This window comes from Trypanosoma equiperdum (assembly GCF_001457755.1).
Source record: "Trypanosoma equiperdum strain OVI genome assembly, contig: ctg_1520, whole genome shotgun sequence".
NCBI classification, from domain to species: domain Eukaryota; phylum Euglenozoa; class Kinetoplastea; order Trypanosomatida; family Trypanosomatidae; genus Trypanosoma; species Trypanosoma equiperdum.
The window spans coordinates 28870-52753 of NW_027123528.1; the positions used below are offsets into that span (position 1 = coordinate 28870).

General features: G+C 48.9%; 8 protein-coding genes and 1 pseudogene across 9 annotated transcripts in view; 6 read left to right on the forward strand and 3 right to left on the reverse strand.

Annotated features, from left to right (window-relative positions):
• Window positions 1-1027: 1027 nt before the first annotated feature.
• Window positions 1028-2551, forward strand: TEOVI_000778200 (PSP1 C-terminal conserved region, putative; the record flags this gene model as incomplete). The annotated part of the gene is made up of 1 exon (XM_067221929.1): window positions 1028-2551. One exon carries the CDS (start codon window positions 1028-1030, stop codon window positions 2549-2551), a length of 1524 nt encoding a protein of 507 aa, XP_067078030.1.
• Window positions 2552-5768: 3217 nt separating this feature from the next.
• On the forward strand, window positions 5769-7298 carry TEOVI_000778300 (kinetoplastid-specific dual specificity phosphatase, putative; the record flags this gene model as incomplete). Its single annotated transcript, XM_067221930.1, has 1 exon — window positions 5769-7298. One exon carries the CDS (start codon window positions 5769-5771, stop codon window positions 7296-7298), a length of 1530 nt encoding a protein of 509 aa, XP_067078031.1.
• A 787-nt stretch (window positions 7299-8085) lies between these two features.
• Window positions 8086-11793, forward strand: TEOVI_000778400 (putative C2 domain protein; the record flags this gene model as incomplete). The annotated part of the gene is made up of 1 exon (XM_067221931.1): window positions 8086-11793. One exon carries the CDS (start codon window positions 8086-8088, stop codon window positions 11791-11793), a length of 3708 nt encoding a protein of 1235 aa, XP_067078032.1.
• A 654-nt stretch (window positions 11794-12447) lies between these two features.
• TEOVI_000778500 (uncharacterized protein) lies at window positions 12448-14373 on the forward strand (the record flags this gene model as incomplete). The annotated part of the gene is made up of 1 exon (XM_067221932.1): window positions 12448-14373. The coding sequence occupies one exon, from the start codon at window positions 12448-12450 to the stop codon at window positions 14371-14373; it is 1926 nt and encodes a 641-aa protein (XP_067078033.1).
• Window positions 14374-14772: 399 nt separating this feature from the next.
• On the forward strand, window positions 14773-15414 carry TEOVI_000778600 (uncharacterized protein; the record flags this gene model as incomplete). Its single annotated transcript, XM_067221933.1, has 1 exon — window positions 14773-15414. One exon carries the CDS (start codon window positions 14773-14775, stop codon window positions 15412-15414), a length of 642 nt encoding a protein of 213 aa, XP_067078034.1.
• Window positions 15415-15760: 346 nt separating this feature from the next.
• On the forward strand, window positions 15761-17623 carry TEOVI_000778700 (ubiquitin-like protein, putative; the record flags this gene model as incomplete). Its single annotated transcript, XM_067221934.1, has 1 exon — window positions 15761-17623. One exon carries the CDS (start codon window positions 15761-15763, stop codon window positions 17621-17623), a length of 1863 nt encoding a protein of 620 aa, XP_067078035.1.
• Window positions 17624-19403: 1780 nt separating this feature from the next.
• TEOVI_000778800 (leucine-rich repeat protein (LRRP), putative) lies at window positions 19404-20636 on the reverse strand (the record flags this gene model as incomplete). Its single annotated transcript, XM_067221935.1, has 1 exon — window positions 19404-20636. The coding sequence occupies one exon, from the start codon at window positions 20634-20636 to the stop codon at window positions 19404-19406; it is 1233 nt and encodes a 410-aa protein (XP_067078036.1).
• A 137-nt stretch (window positions 20637-20773) lies between these two features.
• On the reverse strand, window positions 20774-21154 carry TEOVI_000778900 (uncharacterized protein; the record flags this gene model as incomplete). The annotated part of the gene is made up of 1 exon (XM_067221936.1): window positions 20774-21154. One exon carries the CDS (start codon window positions 21152-21154, stop codon window positions 20774-20776), a length of 381 nt encoding a protein of 126 aa, XP_067078037.1.
• Window positions 21155-22900: 1746 nt separating this feature from the next.
• TEOVI_000779000:pseudogene overlaps window positions 22901-23884 on the reverse strand; it is a 999-nt pseudogene continuing 15 nt past the window's right edge. Inside the window, exon 1 of the mRNA in view lies at window positions 22901-23884. This exon is cut by the window's right edge and continues 15 nt beyond it. Coding sequence covers window positions 22901-23884 — 984 coding nt within the window.

A 23884-nucleotide genomic window follows, 5' to 3' on the forward strand; every position in this document is an offset into this window, starting at 1 on the left:
GAGTCGATGTTGAGTGTAAGGTGGGAAACGAGTTGGTTGTCGGGAAGAAGATGGCGCCGTGGTGGTGGGGATGATAAAATTCAGCCGAAAACCCCAATGAAGGAGTGAGGAAGAGGATTTGGGTGCTGCATGCAGGAGGACAGATGTTATATTAGGAGTTGTGTGTGTTTATAGTGCCACAAAAGTTAAACTTGCAAGGATGCTTTAACACCTCCCTCGACGTGGGAAGAAAAGCAGCATAGGAAATGTGATAAGTGCGTGATGAAAACATAATGGACCCAGAATTTACAGCCCTTTTTACGTTTTTGATATTGAGACTTTTCTGTAAACCAAATAGTATGGACGGACTCGCCACTCAACCAAAACTACCACCCCCATTTACGTCCCCGCAACTCCGGATTGTGTCGATTGAGGGTAATGATTCTAATGTGCGGTTAATAACTTAATAGTACCAAAGATGACTTTGAGGAGTGGATCTACTGCTTCTTAACATTACGAAAACTGGCACTGGTTGCGATTGATGTGCATGATGGAATAACACAGAGGGGTGTGTGGTGTTTTAAGGTTGATCAACACGTTTTTCGTACCTTTCTATTTTTTGCGTGCCTTTTTCTTTTTTTCTCTCTCCTCACTGGAACTCTCTCAATACTGCTGCAGCTCCTGCAGTTTAAAAGGAAATAAAGGCACATACGATCCAGTAAAAAAAGGACGAGGAACAGAACAATCACAGGCAAGCAACACGAGAGGAATAATTGGACTGCATCAGGAAGGCGTTAAAGAAAAGGGAGTAAAACACGGAGGTGCGACTTCTTTTTTTTCTTGTACGTGGGTGGATATATACATAGGTATATACTGTCGCTGCACTTGCAAGAAAGAAAAAGAATCAAACCGGAAAAGGCAACCATTTGGCTTCAATATCAGCCTTTTTTTAAAAAAAGATAAGGTACATACCTGAAGCCGCGAGGAGCTCAAGAGAACACACGCAAAAAAAAATCTGTAAACGAACGATACCATACTAAGTGCTAATATGATGAGCGGGAGTAGGGAATCGTTCAGCGCTCCTTCAAGTCTTCCAAGCACACCACATGGCCTCACTCCAGGTGCCATCAACTTCTTCATGGCGGCTAATGAGGGGAACCAATCATGCATGGACGCTCTTTCTTCCATCACCTTTGCCCAGTTGGCAGGACCCCTGCAACCCGTGTACGGGCCGAGCAGAGTTCCACGCCACCAACAGTTTGTGGACTTGGTTACCGATAGCAGCGGGATGAGTCCATTTATTCCTTTCGGCACCCAAGGGAGTGCCAACAGCAGCACCGCCTTCCCTGTGGACAACGCATACTTGTCGAAAAGAGCACCACCGGAGTCCGAGGGGCAGAATCGCGCCGCATATTATAACAATTCTTCCGCATCCATGCAAACCCCAGAAAAGGTTGACAAACCGCAGATGCTCCGGCAAGTTTCTGTTGGTGCTCCAACACCTTCTTCTGGGATGGGTATGACCGCTTCGCCAGCCACAGTGTGCCGGTACATCACACACGCAACGCCAGGCAGTGCTCTCCTCGATGAAACTTGCACTCGCACATACCTGCGCAGCGCTCCAATGAACTTCGTTGCTTCAACTGGGATTACCACCGATAACGCGATCGGTGCAGTGTCAAACGCCGTCCTATCTGCTGCAGCAGCAGCGCTACCATCAGTGAAGGTGTCGATAGACGATAAACCCACCTCTCTCGCAATAGAGCTGGAGCAGGCATACGAAGAGCATGTGCATGAGAGTAAGCGAAGGGTGGGTGACAAGGTGAAGCGAAAGGAGAAAAAGGTGCTCGTCACCGTTGGTTTCCCTGGTGTTGATAACGTACCACAAATGATCTCCGATGGCACAGAGGAACAGCTATTGAATAAGGAGGAGGTGGAGCAAGGGAAGCGCAGAAGGGAGCGAAGGCAGTCAAGAGGGAAGAACAAGCAGAAAGGCGACAACAACAATAACAACTGCATCTTTCACGACGGCGACAAGTTTGTCTCCAACTTCTCTTCGATCCATGCTGACAATGAGTCGCATGGGGAGTGTGGGGATAGAAAGTTTCTTGTTACTCTGCGCTGTCACGGCCACCGTGATGTGACTGCCATATGCTGCTTGCGGTTAAGCAAAGGCAAATATGTGATTTTCGAAGCAGACCGTGGCGTTGACCTCGGTGAAGTGATCAATGTGAAGGAGTTGATCTCGGAACCAAGCGGGAACTCCGCACCAGCGCAAGTGCTGCGGTGCGCCCTGGATGAAGAGGTAGAGGACTGGAAGGGACCGCTTGTGGAGAGGGAGAACGAGGCGGTGGAGGAATGCCGTCATGTGTGTGAACAACTCGGGCTCACTATTCGCGTGGTTGGAGCCGCCTACCAGTTTGATCGGCAGAAGCTGACATTTATGTACGAAAGCGATGATCGCGTGGACTTCCGAGCACTTCTGCAGGTGATGTTCTCCAAGTTTCGCTGCCGTATTTGGATGGAGCGCCGAGGCCGAGGCCACCAAGACAATGATGCACACACTGGCTGAAATCGGATGAGACGGTTAATAGAGTGTACCCAACGTGCAATATCCGCTTGAAACATAAATAAATAAATATATATATATATACAAGGAAAAAGCACACACACAAAATGATATATACATATCTACATACGTATATACGTATGAAAACATGAACCAATCGGGTGTTATAATCAGGACCGGAAGAAAAACCATGGATTATGGGGACTGGGACGTTTTTTCTTGTTTTTGAGCCACGTGAGCGCGTACTCCTACCTCATCGCCTAACTTGCTGGGGTCAGGAGTTTCCGCAGCCAATCATAGAGATAGTAGCAGCAGCAGCAGCAACACAACACAATCATAATTGTATCTATTTTATTTTGTTTTATTTTACTTTTTTTTTAAAAAAAATGATAATGAACTCTCTCTACACTTCTCCGAACACTTAACATTTCCCCGTCATTTTCTCCTTACCGGATAGAGAGATTTGTGTACGGGGGATGGGGGGATGTGCAATTGAGTGGAATGACTGGGAAGAAAGCTGAATTTTCATACGTCTATTTACATATTTAAATAAATAAATATATAATTACCGTTATTATTACCTGGGGGTGTACTGGGGGTATGGGAAGGAAAACGTCACAAATGAAAAAAAAAACATCAACAACAACACGCACACACACGAACCCGGTTACGCGTCCTTACTGTTCATTCGCGTGATGACCGCAAGCAACATAGACGGTAGTAACACTTCGTTTCTTATTTTCGGGGTTTGGAGGGAAAAAGGGAAAAGGGGAGAAGGGATGGGGGCACGTATGCCTTTCCCTCCCTCTAATGTTGTGTATACGTGCCAAATTTCCCTTTTCTCGCATCTACCTGGTGTAAAGGAAATGACCAAATAAGGAAATTGTGAGGTGACTTACAGTTGGGAAATTATTTCCAACGAATGAGATATGGAAGATAAGACATCTGTACCGCGTGGTGACATGGCAAGCAATGTGTTTTTATTTTGTTTTTTTTTTTGTATGTGTGCATGAGGCCTCTAACTTGAACTGAGCACCTTTCCTTTCTTTTCACCTTTGTTTTGAGTGTCTTGGGGAGCCAGAGGTAAGACAAACAACAGCAGCGGCACCTCAGAGGGAAAGGGAGATAATGAAGGCAGTTAAGAGCAAGTAGTGAGGTGAGGTTGTAAGAAGTGGGGGAAAATACTCAAAGAAGCAACGGTATAAGGGTGTAAAAAAAAATTCATAACATACACATGGATACACGAATGGAAAACAACTACAACAACAAAAGGAATGCGGCTTCACTTCCTTGTTCTTCTTCAGAGAGAGAGAGAGAGAGAAAGACACTCATATTTCTAACAGCTTAAGTGTCTTCTTAAGGTGTAATGATATCTTTGCTTATCTTTACTCGTATGTTTCCCGTGACATTACTCTAATTCCTCCTCACACATGTGTTTCTTTGTGGTGAGGTGTGACGCCATAGGGCGCGGCAACCTATTGTCGTTTGTCTCATTTCCAAAATTTGTATCACAAGAAGAAATGCCAAGGAGTATATTTTTGAGCCAGTGGCTTTTTCTTAGTATTGGATTTGTTGGAGTGATGCTCGGGGAAGGAAGCGGACCACCGAAAATATCCCAACGTTTGATCCCATTCCCTTCTTCTTTCTCTCTTACACAACCTCACGCATTCCTGTTCTTTTACTTCTCTACTCCTATGTTACTCTCCCTTTGGTTTTATTACTTAACTGTGCTTGTATATATACATATATATATTTGTGTGTGTTTGTGTTTGTGTTTGTAATGGGAAAGAGGGGCAAACTGAAAATATTTTCTGTTCTTTGTTTGTTTTCTCTTTTGCTTTCGTTATTGATGTTTTGTTTTTCTTTGTTCACGCTGTGTGCACGATTGCTAACTTTGATGAAAACATCCAAACAAAAACTTCCAATGTGTGGAATATTGTTTATTTGCTTCAGTCATCGATGTTGCTGTCGGCTTCCTCCACGGCCGCACTATAGAATATGAATGGATGAACGAGAAAATGGTGTATGTGCGTATTTATTTTTGTGTTCGATACAGTTGGCCGAGCGAAGGTAACATTCGCAAACTGTCACACTTCGTCATCTTCTCCGTGTGGATTTCGCTTCTTCGCTAAATTCATTTCCATTCTTATCATGTATTTGTTTCTCTTTTTTATCAAGTGAAGCCGAGAGGTTTTTTTTTGTTGCTGCTTTTGATCTCTTGTTTTGTTTTTAAAGTTCCCCACCTATTGACCAAGCGTGCGCCTAGAATAGAATGGATCGCACTGCTATTCCTTCGTGTTTGTGTTCTTTGTCTCCTTTTTTTTTCTTTGTTTGACTTTTGCTGCCGCTCGTTTTTAACAAAATAACAATCCTGAATAAAAAAAAAACTCTCTACAATTCAAAATCACATTGAAAATATGAAAGGGTTATCGCATTACCCTTGGCTGTGCAAAATTCTCCACAAATGTGGTTCGTACATCCTTCTACTCCTCTTTTTGTGCCTTTTTATTCATGAGCACCTTTAAAAAAAAGTTTCTAGGAGGAAGTAGGGAGGAGGTCGTCACATATGTGAAAAACAAAACAAAGATAGGAGGAAATGGGTTTATTACAATTACAAGGTGTTTGTATTGCGTGATACCGCCGAAATATTTTTGCCACTCTCCCGTTTGGTGAAGGGTCCTATATGGGTTTGTAAAGTTTTGGCATTTGAATTCACTACCACCTGATGGTCGTGTGCCGGAAGCTGAGGGGTTTTGGAGGAGGGGGAAATATATATATATATATATATATGAGTCGCTGCGTAATTAAAAGATGCTCCAAGTAGTGTGAGGGGGAGTTACAAAGAGTCATGCGGAGTTATTGGGTCAATTCATCACGTTCTCGTGTCTCAACCACTGTTGTGAACCTATGTTACCGTTAGCAAATTTGAACGTTCCCTTTTCCTTCTGTTTTTGCGCATATGCGTGTAGGGCGCAGTCAATGTTTCCTTTGTTACATGACGAGCCTTCCAATAATTTCATTTTCCACATTGCATGGCGACCATTGCAGTTGCAATGATCCTCTAATTCGTTTTTCCATTGTCTCTTTTTTTTTTTTTGTTTACTGACGTCTGCCATGGGGTGCTTATGCTTCTACAGCCTTTTCGCCAACAGCAACGCCTTCCAGTTGTGGATAATAAGAAACCCCTTCCAATAAGGGAAACAGATAAAAAAATCTGTCCATGATGGGGGACGATGATCGTAAACTGAACGAGCAACAGATGCAGCTTGTTAAGGGGTTGCTGGAGTCGCAACGCAGGGACAGTATTGTCGATGTATCTGACGCTGTGAACTCCACCTTCTTTAAGGAAGAGGTCGACTGCCCCACAGCTTCGACTGGAGGGGTTTTCCTCACCAGCGCTGCAGGTGCAAAAAGTGGTAACTTGACGGAGCGATTGCTTTTCCATGAGGCTGCGAGTCCGGTAGAATGTTCCATAGGGGGAGAGCAAACAGGAACTGTGGCATCACCAAGGGATCGGTGGATACGCGGGGTACTCATCACCTCAAGTACGCCGTTGATGCCGAAGGAATCGGTGTTCGTAGACGAGAGGAGTAACAGCCGCATGTTATTTGAGAATACGCCGTTGGCACAGTTGAAGCTGCGTGTGGTTCCCGTGTCACTTCCCACATTTGTTCCCAACTCTGATAGGAACCTGACGGCTGCGGGTGGGGGTCGCAACCTTCGAGAAATATTGGAGGAATATGAGCGAACATTCCTGCGCAGCTTACTGGTATGCATCAGTTCGCTGCTGCGTCGACGAGTCGCTCTTGAAAGGGCTGAAAAATCTGTTGCCGGCTCTGAGGGTGACAACAACGGGAGTGATTGCAACACTGTGACAAGTCCCTTGAGGGAAGAGGAGTTTTTTTTCGATGGGGAGCTTCCGGTACTTTCGGTCCCGATCTATTACTTTGCTATATCCATGGAAGATAACGCCACATCGCGGATAGCCGACGTTGTTGACGTTGTGGAGGATTTTATGCATCTTCTTATCGATGCTGCGACGTCGGTTGTAATGGAGACGACGGTTATTCTCCAGTGTCTCGTTCATATTGCCAACACTGTTGGCGCGAACGGGTCCCAACTATCAGAAAATGTTTCTGAGCCCAACGACGCGGCTGCCAAGGAGGCGCTGGTTGCACTTCACAGGCTCACCGAAGTGATGGTGAAGAAAACAAGAGAGAAGCAAGAACCTAGAGGAGCTGTCAAAACTGCGGCTGCCCGCAACGATGATTGTACTGAGGCAGCTGAACAGATTAGTAGCAATGTTGCGTGGCCTGCTCGCGGCGACGGCTTTCAACCACTCGTACTTTTGCTAGGCAACGATTTGGAACCAAGTGATTTTCTGCGAGCAACCCTTTGTGTGCTCCCAGGTGTATTGGTACATTGCTTAAAGGGCGTTTCACGTAGTCCGAGCATAATTATGGCGTATTACATACGGAGATGTGCGGGGCGGATTCGCACACCTTTGCAGCAGGTGGTTGAAGGTGAAAGAGGTTCCCTACATTCAGATGATCCTACAAACAATGCAGCTCCTTCTGGCGACGAATCAGGCAATGGTGACATGCATGTGTTCTCCTTCTCGAGTTTGCTGCAATGTCTACAGAGGGCACGGCCCGTTGTGAATCCACAGGTATGCTTCCTCGCTGAGTTGCGTTCCATGTGGATGCGAATAACCCGGGAGCGACTAAATTATGGAGAGCGTAATAGTTGATATATATATATATATATATATATTGGCGCGTGTGTGGCCAAGTAGGGAGAAATAGAACCACTTTTGTGGCATTAGCTTTTTTCGGGTTTAAGAGGGGAGAGGAAGATGACCGTGATGTTATCTCTATTTTACATTGCCGCCGCTTGATTATGTCAGGAGTCTTGGTGTTTTTACACTTTAACATCCCCCTTTTTAATTTTATTTCATTTGCTGTCTGTATTACGTTTGTTACTCTACAGTGTGTGCCGAGGCGTGCCGTCTTTGCGTATTATCGGATCTCCTCTGCAACACAAGTTCAGTGTCTACCAGTACCGTTTTACCTCGAGACCGCGTGCAGAGATTTCCTAATTATAATTATTGCCATTTTCTCTTTGTGGGGAGATGCTTTCGCCTTTGCGTTTCCTTATTTTGTTTAAGCTATCATTTGGTTGCCGCGTGTCTCCTTCAATCGTACCCCCCCCCAGGAAGAAAAAAAAGATGCCCATTCCTTGTGTTGTATTTCAAGTTAATTCACTCTCTATTCTTGCGCAAACTATGCGAATGCATAAAATTTGTCTTGTACGTTTTCCTATCTACGTTTGGTGCCAGTACATCAACTGCGCATAATCTTCGCTTGCCTGCGATATTCAAGGTGTTGGTACTACTGGTAAGGGGATTAAGTCATAATTTACAGAGTGCCGTGCATATTTTTCGGTATCGACGATAGGCAAACAAAAATAAACACCCCCAAAAAAGGTATTGTAACAATTGTGACATTATTAGTGTTCGCTATTTTGCGAATCGGTACATGGCAACACTGACGGTGACCGTACATGAGGCGCGTGACCTCCCCGTCATGGACCGCACAACGGGTCTCGCTGATACCTACGTTGTGGTGAAGCTCGATGACCTTGAATACACTACAGATATTTCCCGCATGTCGTGCCATCCCGTATGGAACAGAGTTTTCCGCTTTGACACGCCGGACCTGCTTGTTTTGCAGGAGGACCCGCTCGAAGTGCGCGTCTATGACCACGACATTTTCAGTCGCGACGACATCGTGGGACACACCTTTGTGGACCTCAATTCTATGGTCCTGAAGAGCAATGCTTCCATGAGTGGCTGGTTCCCTCTCTTTGACACTAGCACTGAAGGCATACGGGGGGAGATTCGCCTTACGCTAAAGATAAAGTTTCACACAGCGGAGAATCCACTAGCCCCGCGTCTGCCTAAGCGGTACGTCTGCAAACTACCTTCACCACAAAACACGAGGAGCCCCCACACTCGCGGGGAGACCAGTCAACAGCCACAAGCTGTACCTTCGGCCGCCTTTATGCAAATGTCAAGCGATTTGGAACCACTGCGAGCAGCGCGGGCGCAACATCCCTCTTTCACCATGGGGGATGAGGGAGTTCTTATTTTTTCTGCGTGGAGATTGGACCCTTCCGTGTATCGTGTGGAGACTATGCTTACAATGGTGGAGGAGTTAATCGTGAAGGCAGACCCCGAGCATTCCAAACTCACGAACCTGCGAAGCACACGATCCACTAATGAAGCACGCATCATTCAACTGTACAAGTTGAGTGGAAAAGTTAGGCGTCAGTTGGCGCGTAAGGTGGTGGAAATGCAGTGCAACGCAGTACTTGGTTACGTAGAGGAGTTTGACATGGAGGCTAACGGTATAATCGTACGTGCCTACGGCACTCCATGTGTTCTCTCCGCAGTGAAGTTCGTTGATCCAGGGGGTGCAGATACGGTGCCAGCGGCACAAATACAGGTAGTGAAGAGGCTGACTCCCCCCATGAGCGATTCGCCTGTTGCTATGCATTGCTCCATGCCGACACCGCTACAAATGCCACCAGCTGTTGGACATGGTGACCTAGCTGGTAACAATGTGGTCGCCATGAATATCCGGTGTCTTGAACAGGAAGCGGTGCAGGCAGCGCAGCAACCGCAACAGCAACGGTTAGGCATCTCCACTGCAGCGCAGCAGACGTCAAGTTTTCACGGGACGAGCGCTCTCATACCCTTCGTACATGAAAGCAACTCACCAGGCGCTACGAGAGGAGACAATCCTTCTATGGAGTCGCTGCCACCGGCACCCACGGGGATGCGAACAAACGTCCTTTTATTGACCGTAAAGGACCTGCCTTGCGGAACCGTAGAGCACGTCGGTGGTCACATCAGTGCCATGTCCGTGAAGATCGTAGCCAAGATGAAATCTAGACACCTCATTTCTCAAGAACGCGATGCATGGTGGATGGAACTGCGGGAAGAGCTGAGGGCCAATGCTCGTGCTTTTCACTGTAATGTCGTTATCGGTTATGAGGAGGCGGTGCTATACCACGAAGACGTGGTGGTGCTATCACTTTTCGGCACGGCTGTCATGCTTAATCTTACACTTCACCCGCTTCGCTGTGGTCCGGAACTTCTGTACCAATCAGTGAGGAAAAGGTTTGCCGCGAGAAAGGCGTGCTCGTTGCTCCACCTATACGCTCCAGTGGTGCGATACAAGGATGCAACAGAGGAGGACGCAAACCAATTTATGTGCAATGTCTGCCACTCTAGGTTGGTACCCGAAGTACTTCTTACATCATGTGCGATGCCGCAGGAACTCATTTACAGAGAACGACCGCGGCTCGTTCAGGCCGTTGTGACGAAGGAAAAGAGTGCAATTCGTGGTGTTGGACTCGCTCTTGCTGTGTCGCAAGCGTTGCCGTACATTGAGTATTCTTTGCACAAACAACTTCTCTTCAATCTCAAGTTCCAAAAACTGAATGCCGTCTTTGGTATTCGCATCACCCTTAGCATTTCACACGACACCATTATTGGAACGCTGACGGGGACGGGCTGCTGCCTTGTGGGTCTTCCCGTGCCGTCGCCCCCTCGTGTGGAGGTGCTTGACCCTGCAATACGAAACAAGGAGTCTGTAATTCGCCTCGAGGCTGTAGCTGAGCAGCTTGGGCGTAGTCGGCATCATCGTCTGGGTGGCCTCGCAATGAACATTGGCGCCCGGTTCGCTAACAGCAACCTACGTGGCTCAGACTCTTCCTGCGATCCTTTTGAGGTTTGTGCGGATGATTTCATGTCTGACCATTGGGATGACAACGAATCTTTTGGTGGGTCTTGCAGCAACCACGAACCTGGTGGGGCTGGGAAAGCCGATAAAACTACAGACTATATTGTCAAGATCGATGATGAAGAAGAGGCAGAGATGATGCTTGGAATGATCGGAGATCTATCGTTTGAAGATAGTTTGATGGTTACGATACCGTATGTACCGGAATCAGCAAATATGTACGGTTCCCAGGAGCGTGTTGTGTTAAACACCCGTTTCGCACTTCCTCGGACATATCACGGTGCCACAGCGGTAGCAACTGTTAGCGAATGTGTTGCTAACGCCAAACGTTCCTATGTCCAGACAGTGTGCCGGGCGGCGCTACGCCGCTGTGGCCGTTCTTCGTTGTCTAGACTTTGTGTTACAAGTTACGCGTGTGATTTCTTTTTCGAGCCGAATTCGGGAGAACTACATCTTCGAATGGAGGGATGTCTCATGACGTGCACGACTGAGCAGCAAACCCGCTTGATGGAGTTAGAGAAACGCTCCTTCAGCGAATGCATGCGTTATTTAGACGCCGACACAAAACCTGTTGATCACGGCTCGAACAGTCATGGAGAAACACATATGGTGGATGGACTTCGTTCTCCGCCACTTGGAAGCAGTAGCTGCGGGGCTGGGCCTGCGCCACAGGACGCTGAGCCGAGAGTCTTTACGATGAGCAACGCACCTTATACGCTTCCGTATGTTTTCAAGGTGGATGCAGTAAATCCCGCTCAATGGTGGAACGAGAGGATCGTCGCACCAGTTTCTGCGCCCTCCGATGCGTTTGAATTCTACAGTGACAACAGAAGGCGCCATGGCGTCATAGGGCGCAAACTACGAACCTTTGCCTCAAAAGTCACAGCTTTCGTGGGAAATATCTTAAAACCCACGGGGAGCCAAACAAATAGGCGACCGAGGTCTAACGCCCAACAGTGTGAGACCACACCAATTTCGTCGGAAGTTGCGGGTGGTGGATATTTACTTCATGAGCCAATGCGCCGAATTCCGTCTGATCCGGGAGAACTGGAGGCGGGAGACCCTGTTGTGATATTTACATCTCAAGATTTTGTTGCGGGGCAGGCTATCAAACGTTACGTGGGGCGGCTCTCCCAACACTTCATTCGCGAGGCGTACGAGGTCGACAACTCCACTGATTTGGGGATCTTCTTCCAGCAAACAGAGATTGAAATGCAGTGCATGGTTCAGGCGATGGTGATCCTCATGGGAGGCAACGCATTACTTAAGCACCGCGTGACATATCATGAAGTTTGGGATTCCGATGGCTCGGGGTGTGCTTCCCTGTTTGCCACCGTAACAGGTGATGTGGTAGAGACTTGTGCCACTCCCCTGGTACCTTTACCGTGTGGTGGAACTGGAGATAACAGTGGAGAACCCCTTATTTGTGGATACTGATGACGGATGACAAACCGACAGAGACAGATGGCTTCGAGTTTTCTGAATTGTTAACACGTTGTCAACGAGGTTACGGATCGGGGTGACACGCATGTACAAGTGTGTTTACGCGCATGTGTGGATATAGGGTAAGCTCAACCGGCTTGTAGTATCAGGATGTCAACGGTAGCTAAGGGGGTTTAGTAAGGTGTGGTCTGATGCATAAATGGCGGGAGCGTTGATCCACCGGTGGTTTTGTGACTCTTTGAGGACCAACGCAAACATGGGTGCATGGGTTTATTCCCAGAGGATTTTTTTTTCTTTAAAAAAAGAGAGGAGCATCTGAGTGCACTCTTCCTCGGTTGGTATTTATAATCCGTTGCGGAACCAGGTCATTGTGTGTGTATGCGAGGGGAAGGGGGCACACACACACTCTCAGAATGCGCAGACCCTGTCGACGCTGTACCTTCCCCCACTGGTATTGCCGGTTTTGGCACGTTGCCCCAGTGCTGAGGGTGGCTTCTAAATGGTTATGCACGAGTCCCTTATTGTTTCCTCTTGGAAGTCGCTCTTTTCACGTCGTGTTTTCTGTTAGTCTTTGCTTAAGCTTCATTTTCCTCCTCATTTTTGCTTCTTTTTTTTTCACTTTGTTTGTTTTAGCGTTTAGACCGGGACATGCGCGTGCTAGCTGTGGACAACGGTAAACTATGCGCACTGTCACCCAATCGAAGTCTTTACGCAATAGTCAAAAAGGGTCTGGTTGTTGTGTTTATTGACTACGTCCGCCGCACCTGCCAGCTGAAGGGGGAAACCGCCACGACGCCCAATGATGTTGTTCCCCCTGTATCAAACGGTGATGTCGTGCCCCCCGCGTGTCGGAACGATTCGGTCATATCAAAATACACAGCTCTCGATGAAATACACGAACTTCAATGGTCACCTGACAGTACGCTTGTGGCCTTATTGCTGGCGCGAAGAGGAATTATAGAAATTGTGAGTGTGTATGGAAAGATCTGCGTAGCTCGCGTGGATGCCGGGGTGGTGGGACTCCGCGCTATGCATTGGCACCCGTCGTCTCGTGCAGTATATTGGGTTGGCCTTTTGCATGCGCATGTGTTTTCTCTCCTGGATAGTCAGCTAATGCAACTACCGGGAGGTGTGAAGTACTCCGCCCAGTTGGCAGGGCTGCGGCTGACTGTACCGTCACAAGGACAGCGTAATGCGTCGCCACTCCGCTCTCGCAGTGGTGGTAGAAAAGTCGGAAGTGATGATAGAAGTGGCGGTAGTTTGTGGCCAGGCAAACCTGTCAGCGAGGCTGCCCTAATCCGGTTCTCTTTGTGTCATCGCTTCCTGTTCTATGTAACACCGAAACTACTGCACTCGCCACTCTCGGCAGTTCATGCGGAAAAGGATTCGGTGCATTCGGCATCCAGCGAAGATGCTCTTCAGTCACAGGCGGCCATGGAACAAACTAACGCCGACTCTAAATGTTTTCAGAGGCGGAGTGAGTGGCTTGTTGTGCTGTCGGCCACGACACATGAGGGGCTTCACGCCTTCTCAATTGCCAAATTTGTACCTTGTGTTTCGGACTGCATTCCACTTCAAGGAGGTATCGCGTTAGTAGATTACACTCAAGGCTCCGTTGCGCTTACAACTTACGATGGCACCCGTTTGCTACATTATGAGCCAACGGGTGTGCGAAATGTGACTGCTTCGAAGTGTGGCAATGTGCTTCTTATTGTGTTCGGAAGGGCATGCCGTGCAGTGATCGCTTCCAAGAAGCGGGTAGTGGCATTACGGCGTATCTTTTTTGATTCTGACGTTGTGCTTCCTTTTAAAATGGGGGAGCTAACGGTGATGGAAGAACCTTCGTCACCGGAGAAGTCTTTTGTGGAATTCTTACAGTTGAGTGGAGGGGATAAGCGGAACTCGAGTGATGTTGCGTGTCTAGGGAAGTATGACGGATGGGCAGCTGCTGGGGATGACAAGGAGCTCGGTGCTGCCGGTCTGGCAGCAATCAGTGCATCCGGGAAGTTGGCAGCTGTTATATTACCGCTGTGGCCCAGCACTGTTATTGTGATTGACGTTGTTCAGCAGAGAGTGTTGTCGGTTTTATGTCACCGCGCGAATGCAGTGGGACTATACTGGCCGCCTTCACCACACTCGAAATACTGGCAGTTCCAGCGCCGCCATTACATGCAGCCGCTTCGGCATGGGAGGGATGATGGTACGGGAAAGGTGGCGCAGGGTGGCAGTGCGTCCTGCGGTGATGGAAGTCGGTCTACCGCGAGTACGTCTGTGGGGCAGGACGAACCGTTACTCATTACAACGGACAATTGTGAGTCCAAAGTATTCGTTTGGCTCTCCGACCGCGCGATGTGCTTTGCAGCAGCAGGGCAAGGGTGCCCCGTTAGCGCCGGAGGTGCCTTGTATATGTGCCCGCGGAAGGTAGATGCGCTCTCTCATAACGCGAGTGGTGCGCTTCGATTGAGGGTAAACCGCGGTATGTTTGGTGAGGGGGCGGAAGGAGTTGTTTTGGTGGATGATGTGCAGGAAACTGCTGTCATGGTGACGCTCGATGGTGAAACGGGTGAGATTTGAGAAATTTGTGACATCATTTTTTATCGTGAGTTTATATCACGTCTTGTCGCGTGTTTATGTCTGCGATAGAGGCGTGCAAAAGAGGTGCTGCTTGCGGACGAAGCCACAGGAAACAAGAGGCGAGACGCCTTCCCTAGCTACTGTGTGGCCCGCATTCTGTGGGAGATCAAGCAGGACACCCTTTGGCAAAACCGTGCGGACCTGTTTCATGAGATCTTGTTCTCAGTAACGGAGCCTCTGAAAATATTTCATCTTACTGCCGGGTGAAGGGAGATTCCCCTCCTTCTGCTAGTGTACAATTATTTTCTGGTGGGGCTTCATAAAATTTTCCTCACTCTTCTTTTTTTTTTTCGTTTCGCTGAATTCTGTTTTCGAACCCGCGCGGGGAATGGAGGTGGTATGCTTTCCACTGCGTGCAGGGCACCGGTACGAGGGCGGGCATATTGCGGATGTAACCGTGGATTAGTGTCATTTTCCTTTTACTCAACCTTCGCTGGGGATCGGCGTGGTGCCGGAGGGGATGAGACAAGTGGCGCAAATAGTGGTGGCAGCGGTGACTCTGGAGAGACCCCGAAGGCATCAAAAGCCACGGTGGAGGAGCGCCGGCGCATGGCGAAGAGTTGGGAGAACGCCTTCTTTGGACGTGTGCACTATGAGCCTGGCATGCATGATAGATACCAAGCTGCTCTCGATGCTGAGGTTGAGGAACACGCGACTCTAGACGAAAAGGATAGGTGTGACAGGTTGCCCAACTGGCCAGATGACGAGGAGACTCCACTGCATGAGTTTCTTCAGCTTTCGGATGCTGCGAAAAAACGTTACATCGTCAGAAGGTTGACGATGGGGGAACGGCGTATCAACTACGCTCCGTATTATGGCAGCTTGCTTATGATGCAGCATTTAAATCTTGGTGAACTGATGATCAGTGATGCGGAACACTTGGTGCGCGAAAGCGGTTGGATGACTGAGTGTGTGGCGTCCAAGATTGAAGCGGTTCGGGAGTGCGCTTCCAAGATTAAATTTGAATATGACCTCGATTGAACGATGGGGCCGTGTTCACAGCTTCTCCATGCGGGATGATGCACGTATTTGAGTGGCCCCGTGCTGCTAGTGCCCACGACTCGGATCCTAGTGGGCAGTGCGCAGAGGACTCCTCCTCTTTCCACTTATTGTTATAGCGGTGATATATACGCGTTTTGAATTCCTCCACTTACTTTGTTCTCTATTCTCTGCCCCACACGATGTGACACAATACCGCGTATACGCACATGTCAGTTCATTTTTTATGCTTATCGTTCGTTGTACGATAGTGATCGAATTTCAAAGTAGGAATCCGCTGTAAAGTTAGTAGGGAAATAGCAGCTAGTGTGTGTGTGGGGGGGGCATAATGCACATCAACGTCTCCGGTGCACGACCCGAACACACAATTAATGGTTTAGAGGTTGATGTCGAAGAAGGTGTTGAGGGCCTGCGCCGCCGCATAGGAGAGCGACTCGGGGCTCCGCCGGAGCAGCTACGCCTCATCCACATGGGCCAGCTTATCGATGGATCACGCCCTTTAAGCTCCTTCCTGCAAGATGGCACTACTGTCCATGTAGTGGTTTCGCCAGGGGCCGCAAATAATAACACCAGTGGTGATGCTCGACGTGGAGTGAGTGGGGGGATGGATATCACCGCAAGCATCATGTCCCCGACAGGTCTCACTGAGTTCTTAACAAATATCATACCGGATATACGGAATGCTTCCACTGGGAACGCGCGCGACGGTGTGCCCGTAATGATGTCAATTGCTCGGACAATGCTTCCCGCAGCTGTTCAGGCCTTTAGTCGTTTTGAAGGGACCCAAACTCCGCAACAAACTCGAACTCAATCCCAAAATCAAACTCAGCAATCCCAGCAGCCACAGGAAGAACCTCAGGCAGGACAGCAACATATGCAGACACACCACCAATCGACTCGTGTTCTCATTGGCCGCAACTCTTCCACTCCAGAGCCGACATCCCTCCATATTCATCTGCACGTGACGACGAACGATCTTGACGAGCTGCCGGATCGTCTCGAACGGTTGGGGAGACGTATTTATCTTCCGTCGTTGAGTGTAAGCACACACGTCGAGCCGACATCCGAAATCAGTGGGAACCATCGTTCTTCCGAACACAACGCAGGTCGAACGGCGGACGCCGCTGCACCACACAGCAACGAAAACAACACAACCGAAGCTGACGAAGACGAAATTGTAAGCGATGGCTTGATCCTCAGCCTCCTTGGCCAACTGGCCTCCACAACCAGGGGGAATCCACCCAACGATGGTGAGTTCGGGACCCACGGGCTCGGTAACCTTCTAATCCGGTCGATGATACGGGAAAATCCCACTGCTTTCTTGGGTATCTGCGTCGGGAACTGGGAGAGCTTTGCCCACTTCCAATCGCGCATTTCAGAAGTGACGACACAGTGGCTTGCAGCGGGGCGGCACGCTGGACCCGTTACTCCGGAGGAGCGCCAGCGACGCATTGAGCAGGAGGCTGACAGGCTTGCTCGTCTCGTTGCGGAAAATCTGGAGCTAGTGCGGGCTTTTGAACAGGAACGTCGACCTAATATCGATGTAGCGGCTGAGTTGCGAAGGTTTGTTATCTATGCTCATGAAACGGTTATAGGAGCGATCGTCAATCCACATGTGTCCGGAAGTGCGTGGGCCCAAGGCGTCCGAACGGCTCTTGTTTTCGCAGGTGGTATCGCCATGGATCGCGCCTCCACGTGGTTTACGCGGGGGGCTGAGAGTTTGACTCGGCTTGCCGGCCTGGTTGCCCGCGCGGCCGTCCAGCAATTCACTTCACTTGACCAAAGCACCGCGGAGCAGCTTGCCGCAATAATTGATGGAACACTTCCCACTACTCTCCTTGAACTTCAGCAAGAATACCAGTCCTTACCTCGGCCAGAGGGTGAGCCGGGCATTTTTAACGAGACTGCATCCGTAACCACAACATCCGAGGGTGCCAATGCAAACGAACTTCTGGACATTTGCTTGGAGGAGTTCTGTGAAGGGGGACCGGATGACTCCTCACAAGCGGTCCCTGACGTTCCGCCAGATGGTTATGCCGGAGAACTGGAAGGGGCTCTGCGGGCCCTCGGAACACTCCCCGATGACGCTGCCGAAGACATGATGAACCGCGCTCAGCGCTTTTGCCACGAGGCCCCCACCGGCCGAACGGGTGAAAGATCATCCATGTGGAAGCAACTGGAGAGGAGGTGAAGCGAGTGCGGAAGCGCGCGGAGATGGGCCTTACAGAGCCACATATTATTAACACATGCTTTCTGGGTGCTGGGAGTGATGCCCGGTTAATCGCGTTTCCTTCACCATAGCGCTTTCCGGGGGAAAAGCGTGTGCACTCTAGGGAGGGTCAGAAATGGGTATCTTTTTTTTCACTTTTCCATTATGCGCAGGAGCACCGGCGGTATGTGGCGCCTTGCGTCCAGTGGATTTCACCAACTTATCCGATGCTGCGAAGAGGTGATTCTTCCCTTCTCTTCCCTTTACGTCCTTTAGCAAATCATACATTAGGGGTCTTCACGCCCAAGGGCATGAGGGAGGGGGCGGTCCCGGGCCCATTTCCGCCCTAACGCCACCATGCCGGCAACTCAATCGACAGTGGCGAGCGCGAGGCCGCCTTCCACTAAATGTGTTGTGGCGCTTCCGTCATCACTCACACCGCCGCAAAGCGGGAAGGGGTGCGGAGCAGTTAAGTCGCACAACTGGCAGCCATAAGTGGCTGAAACTGGTTGATCCATCGTGGGTGCGGGGGAAATGGCCTTGACAACCACTTGGAAACTTGAGTAACGCTGACTTGTAACCAATGCACTTAAATTTGGTACACTTGAGGGGACTGGAGGGATACGGACCACCACCAGCCGCCGGAATGGATGCAAGGCGCCACGTTGTTGTATGGCGTCCCGCGTTTAGAAAGATGGGCACGCGCCGGCAAGTGTTGGATGGTCGTTTGCGGGCGGAACATTTGTCTAGCAGCAAATGGACCACAGCGCAGCGAAGCTCAACTTGAGGCGAATTGTCGGGAGAAACCCGGGTGGAATGAGTGATGAAAGGGTGAGGAAAATGCGGAATAAAGCAAAACCATGCCTAAGCAACCCAACTTCGAAACCTTTGACGTATGATAGGCGCGGTTGGCCTTACAGAGCACAACAGGCGCTGTCGTTTTTCATTTGGCAGCGCCGTTATTACAATAATACGACCGCAGTAACGGAGGAATCAAGTGGAACACACTCCTGGAGTGCCGCGCATACTCGGTGCCATTAAGAGCGGTGCCTTTGGAAAACAGCTTGACCAGACACTACGTACGGTGCGCGGCAGAGAAACGAAAGGAAACCCACAGCCATTTGCGATTGGGGTGCTGAGAGCGCTCTGCTTACTCGCTCAAACAGCCCCTGCCATGGAGGCGGGCGGGGGGGGAATTGTGGTGCGCGGGCCGCAAACCGACAGCTGAAGCCTTCCAAAGCTTATCCTTATCAGGCTGCCGGACCTGAAGAGGCCATGATCACGGGGCTTAAAAACGACATCGTGGACAGAAAGCATGCCGGCGTATTTCCTCCTTTGGCTACCCACATTTTCTTGCATGTAATACCGTTTCTAACCCGAATGTTGAGCCCCCGGACGAAGCCAAATGCTCGCCGCCTCATGAGGTGTTATATGTTGTCAGTGACGCACCCGCTTGCGACACGTGGTTTCCAACCCCCACTGTTTCTATATATATATATATGTATGTGTGGCAAGTCTTCGGAAAACACATACAACCCGAATGCCACTACACAGAAGTATATGCGAATACCACCGCCACTACCTTTAGCTCTAAAATCAAAAAGAAGGGATTTATAGGGAGAAATACTGCCAAGCACAACCGCGCTAAAATGGTCATCACCAGTTGCTCTTTTACCTTCCCAATTTCATCCATTGCGACGACAATCACAGCGAACATGGCGCTGCGCCTGTTTGGCAGCACGTCGTGAGTCGTAGCGTTGCACTACCACAGCTTCACAGCCACTCCTTTACCCTTTAGGGCCATGACTGTGTCCGCATCGACGTAAACACCACACACACACAACTTTTTGAGTCTGAAGAGTGTAGAAAACTTTTCAAATCCCCTTGTAGCCTTTAGACACCCGCACAAGCACAAAGCCTCCAGTGTCCAGACATTCGTTAAGGGAGTAATATCTGTAATGTTCCCTGAAAAAGGGAGGTGTAATCGTTCAATTTTTTTGTGGCGACCAAGCAGCTCAATATGCCTATCGGTTATGCCAATGCCTCCCAAGTACGCTTCCCTCAAATCGACCAGCGACAGTATGACATGATCCAGACCTTGTTTAATGTTCACGCACCCGTCAAGGCATAGCACCCTCAACGTTACCAGCTTCCCCAGGGGTGACACGTCTGTTATGCTGCAGCAGTCTTTGGTGCTGAGCACCTGCAGTTTCCATCCGCCCTTCCTGTGACTTTCCTCCAGATTCAAAAGGCACTTATCATTGAACGCCTTCACGTTATTCACCCATAGGTCTTGCAGGTCCTGCAGTTTCTCACTGGCGCACATCTCCTCTAGCCCCTTCGTTATGTTCTCGCATCCCGTCAGCGAAAGTCTCTTTAATGTCTTGATCTCCGAAATGGCCGTAACATCCGTTATCCCAAGACATCCATCGCAAATTAACCAGATCAGATGGCCTTCGTAACCGTCGCCTTTTGCGCCGAGCTCCGCAATGCACGCATCGTCGACAGCCGGTATGTGGTTGATCCAGAGAGCCCTCATATTCGTCAGACCTCCGCAAATTTCCTTCAGACCATGCTTGACATTCACGCAGTGTCCGAGCGAAAGGCTCTTCAGGGCCTTGATTTCCGCTAGGGGCCTAACGTTCGTTACGTTCTTACAGTGTGCGCAGGTGAACAGTTCGAGCCGTAGGTGTGTTCCCCCCAGTATCTTAATGCATGTGTCATCAAGCATGGGTAGGTTGCTTAAGTGCAGCGTCCTCAGATTGCGCGTTCTTTCCCCGTTGCATATTTCCCGCAGCCCTCTTCTCAAGCTCGTGCAACCCTCCAGGGATAGTTGTTCCAGCATGCCGACCTCAGTGAGCGCCGTGACATCCAAAGTTTCTTTACAACCCGAGAGGTCAAGAATTTTCCACCCGCTCTCCTCTGCTTTCGTAAGCCGTTCACGAAGAAGTGGTGGTATGTCTTCTACCCTCTTTAGCGGGGTGTTCATTAGCATCGCTAAAACTTCTCTTCCTTTGCTGCCCTTGCTGTTACAGACATCCTGATCGTAAGAAAAAAAAAATAACGTCAAAACCAGAGAGCGGACGCAAGCAAATCCTCAAAGCGAACAACAACAGAGAGCATGATGCCTCACTAATAAACAGTAACAGCCACTTCTCTCAAGCCTTTCAGGGCACCACAGTGTGCGTACTTTTCCCTTTTCGGCGCATCGTATCCTCTCTCCCAGCATTCCGCCACACGTAAAACTACATACGGCAGGCAGTTCGCGTGCTCTGTGGCACACTTTCCCTCCGATATCCTCTTGGCAACAGCAGCGAAGAAACAAAAGATGTGATATGTATTACTACGCTGACGGTGGTCGCAACAAACAGAACAAAATGGAGGCACGTGCCCCAGTATGCACACACCCCCGATGGTGTAACCGGCTTCTGAGAGCGGATACAAGTGAATGAAGCGCTTCCAACCAAGGGGGATATAATTACACCCTTTGCATCTTTTGTGTAAAGCGTTCATATATCATAATCAATGTCACGAATTGATCCCCTACCACTTAGCGTCTGGTCCGTCGGCTCCCTTCCCATAGAGTTAACAGCAATTACAATCTCCCTTGACCATCAGCAGTTTTGTAAAAAAAAAAATGTTAAATCGCCCAGGTGCACGCAACCCTTGAGCCTGGGCTCCACACCCCCGCCGCTTCCGCACGGTTCCTTAACTTCCCGAGACATTCGCATCAGGTTATATTAATGTTTTTTTCTTTTTTATTTTGCGTACCACGGCGCCAAAGAAAAGCGTCTCTACCACAACTGTGATAAAACCAGTACCATGCATATCGCAACGCTAGTATACCGCAACAACCTGTCACCTGACTCCCACACCGCCTCCGAGACGAAAGAAAAGCAGCAGCGTGACCACACGCGCATACCATCCTACAAGAAGTTAGGTCAAGTGAAATCATTAAATGCCGTAAACACTACTTCGCGTGTTTTCTATCGAGGGGATATATGGGTCCACGTATTCGACTGAACAACGAAGTTGGTTGCACACACGTATGCTATAGCACAAAGTGTAAAATGGTGGCCCGACGTATCTTATTGAATGTATCCCAATATGAAGCGGGTATTGAAGATGCAACACCGCACGGTGCAATGAAAACCTCCTTATTTTCTGGTTCTGATGAGCACTGTGTAAGATTTGGAGGGACACTAACCTGCATTATGTCCGGCGCCACCGAAACAGCCACGCAGTGCGCACTTTCCATTTCTTCCACACCTTCATCCACTCAAGGATCCCTTAAAACGGAACTTCCGCAACACACTTGCTTCCTATGGATACAGACAACGACACTAATCTTTTGGTTGATGAGTGAACACCACTGGCGCATTCCACACACCAGGACCACGTCCCAAACAATGTAACAAGACACGTATTTGGTGTTCGCTGCTACAACAGCGGGAGGAGGAGGTAGTTCCGACAGGGAAAATGGATACGTTGAACGCCTTTTCAGCGACACAGCATTTAATTTCCACGATAGGTGCACATCCTCCTCCACATCTTCCACAACCAAGTAAAAAGTATTGAAAATCATGTAAACATAATAAAATTATAATATTGGATGAAGACAAAACGATAAATGCGCATCGTACGCACGCCTTTGGGGGTAGAGTTAAAGCAAAGAGGGGAAATGAGCTTTACCGTAGTTAGTGCCCCTTTTATTCTGACATTGAAACAGTATACATGCTAGTATGGTTGGTCATACTATTTGCTCCGCTGGTATTCATGCAGTGGAGGCGTCCCTAAGTAAAGTTGTACTTTCCACCGCCCTCCTGCTGCTGTTGCTGCGGCAGCAGGATGCCCTTGAAAAAAGACGACTCCATAGTTATCCTCCCATATGATGGGATCCATGGATACGAATTGTTTCTCGAAGATTAACTCCTTCCTACGAAGCGAAGGCACAATGGATATGAGTATAGAATCTGGTAACTCAACCGCATATTATTGAAACACTCCCAATGCGCTTTAATTAAGAAATATCACAGTAATTTTACTGGCGGAGACTTACCCCGCCATGTTGGATGAATATCTCTCTATGGCAATATATCCCCCCTTTCCGACATGACCTTTAAAAAAATATTTTTTCTGAAACCATTTTCCTCACGTTACTTTACTGCTCTTATTCGTTACCTATTTTCCCCTGCCAAATTCCGGTTGATTGGAATGGATATATACGTAGGAGGATTCCTAACCACCTCCAACTCACTTTGTCTGAATCAATTTTTCGAGGTCTTGTTCCAACTTCTCAAGGGCCTCTGTGAACTCACCTTCTTGGACATTGTCTTGAGCCGGTTGTCCCATCTCCATTGTCACCTCTCGCAACAGTTTCAACCATGGTATATCGTCAGTCGTTTTCTCTTTTCCCATTAAAACATAATGCACACCCGGACCCATAGGTCCCCTTGACGAGAGCCCAAGGGACCAGAAGCTGTTTCTCTTCTGGTATCCCAAGATGTACATAACCCCGATAGGCGTGTTGTGTTGCTGATTTATCAGGCGCCTGAACGTGCTCGCAAGTTTCTCGAAATCTTCCTTAGGTTCTCCAAGAAATGCACAGTGTGCTCGAAGAAAGTTCCATCTTTCCCACGAATCCTTGTTTGGTTTCCAAACCTCCCGATTATCTTCGTAACCGCAAAATTCGCAGCAAAGTCTGTGCTTCCTCACTGACTCCAGGTCCATCGCGCAGACACATAATAAATCCCTGCTCAACGACGCTGGTGGGTAATGCACCGCGTTCCGTGAAATCTCCTGCTGACATAGTTGCTTTCTGTCTGTAGTGTTTTCCTTAATCTCTTCTGGTCTCCAAGGCACACCATAGAGGGCTTCGTTGATTTTTTCTTCCAGTGCATTTGCAAATGGTACCCATTGCTTCCTCGTGACATCCTCATATAGGTCTGCGGCTTCACCTCCTATCTTCCTAATCATTTCCTCCGTTTGTCGATCTAGAAGACCGTCTCCGGCTATTTTTTTGTTCGATGAACTTTCCGCTTTCTTCCAAAACGTTCTGCGATTTTCGCAGTTTCTACTATTTTCTCCCTCACAAATCGTGTCCAATACCCTACCCCCAGTAAGCTCGAGGCATCTTGATCCAATTCTTATCGTACCTTTAATGGTTTCTCGGACCTCCTTTATCTTCCTCAATCCAGCCTGAGCCAGATTTATCATACCACATAGGGCTCCAAATTCATCTTC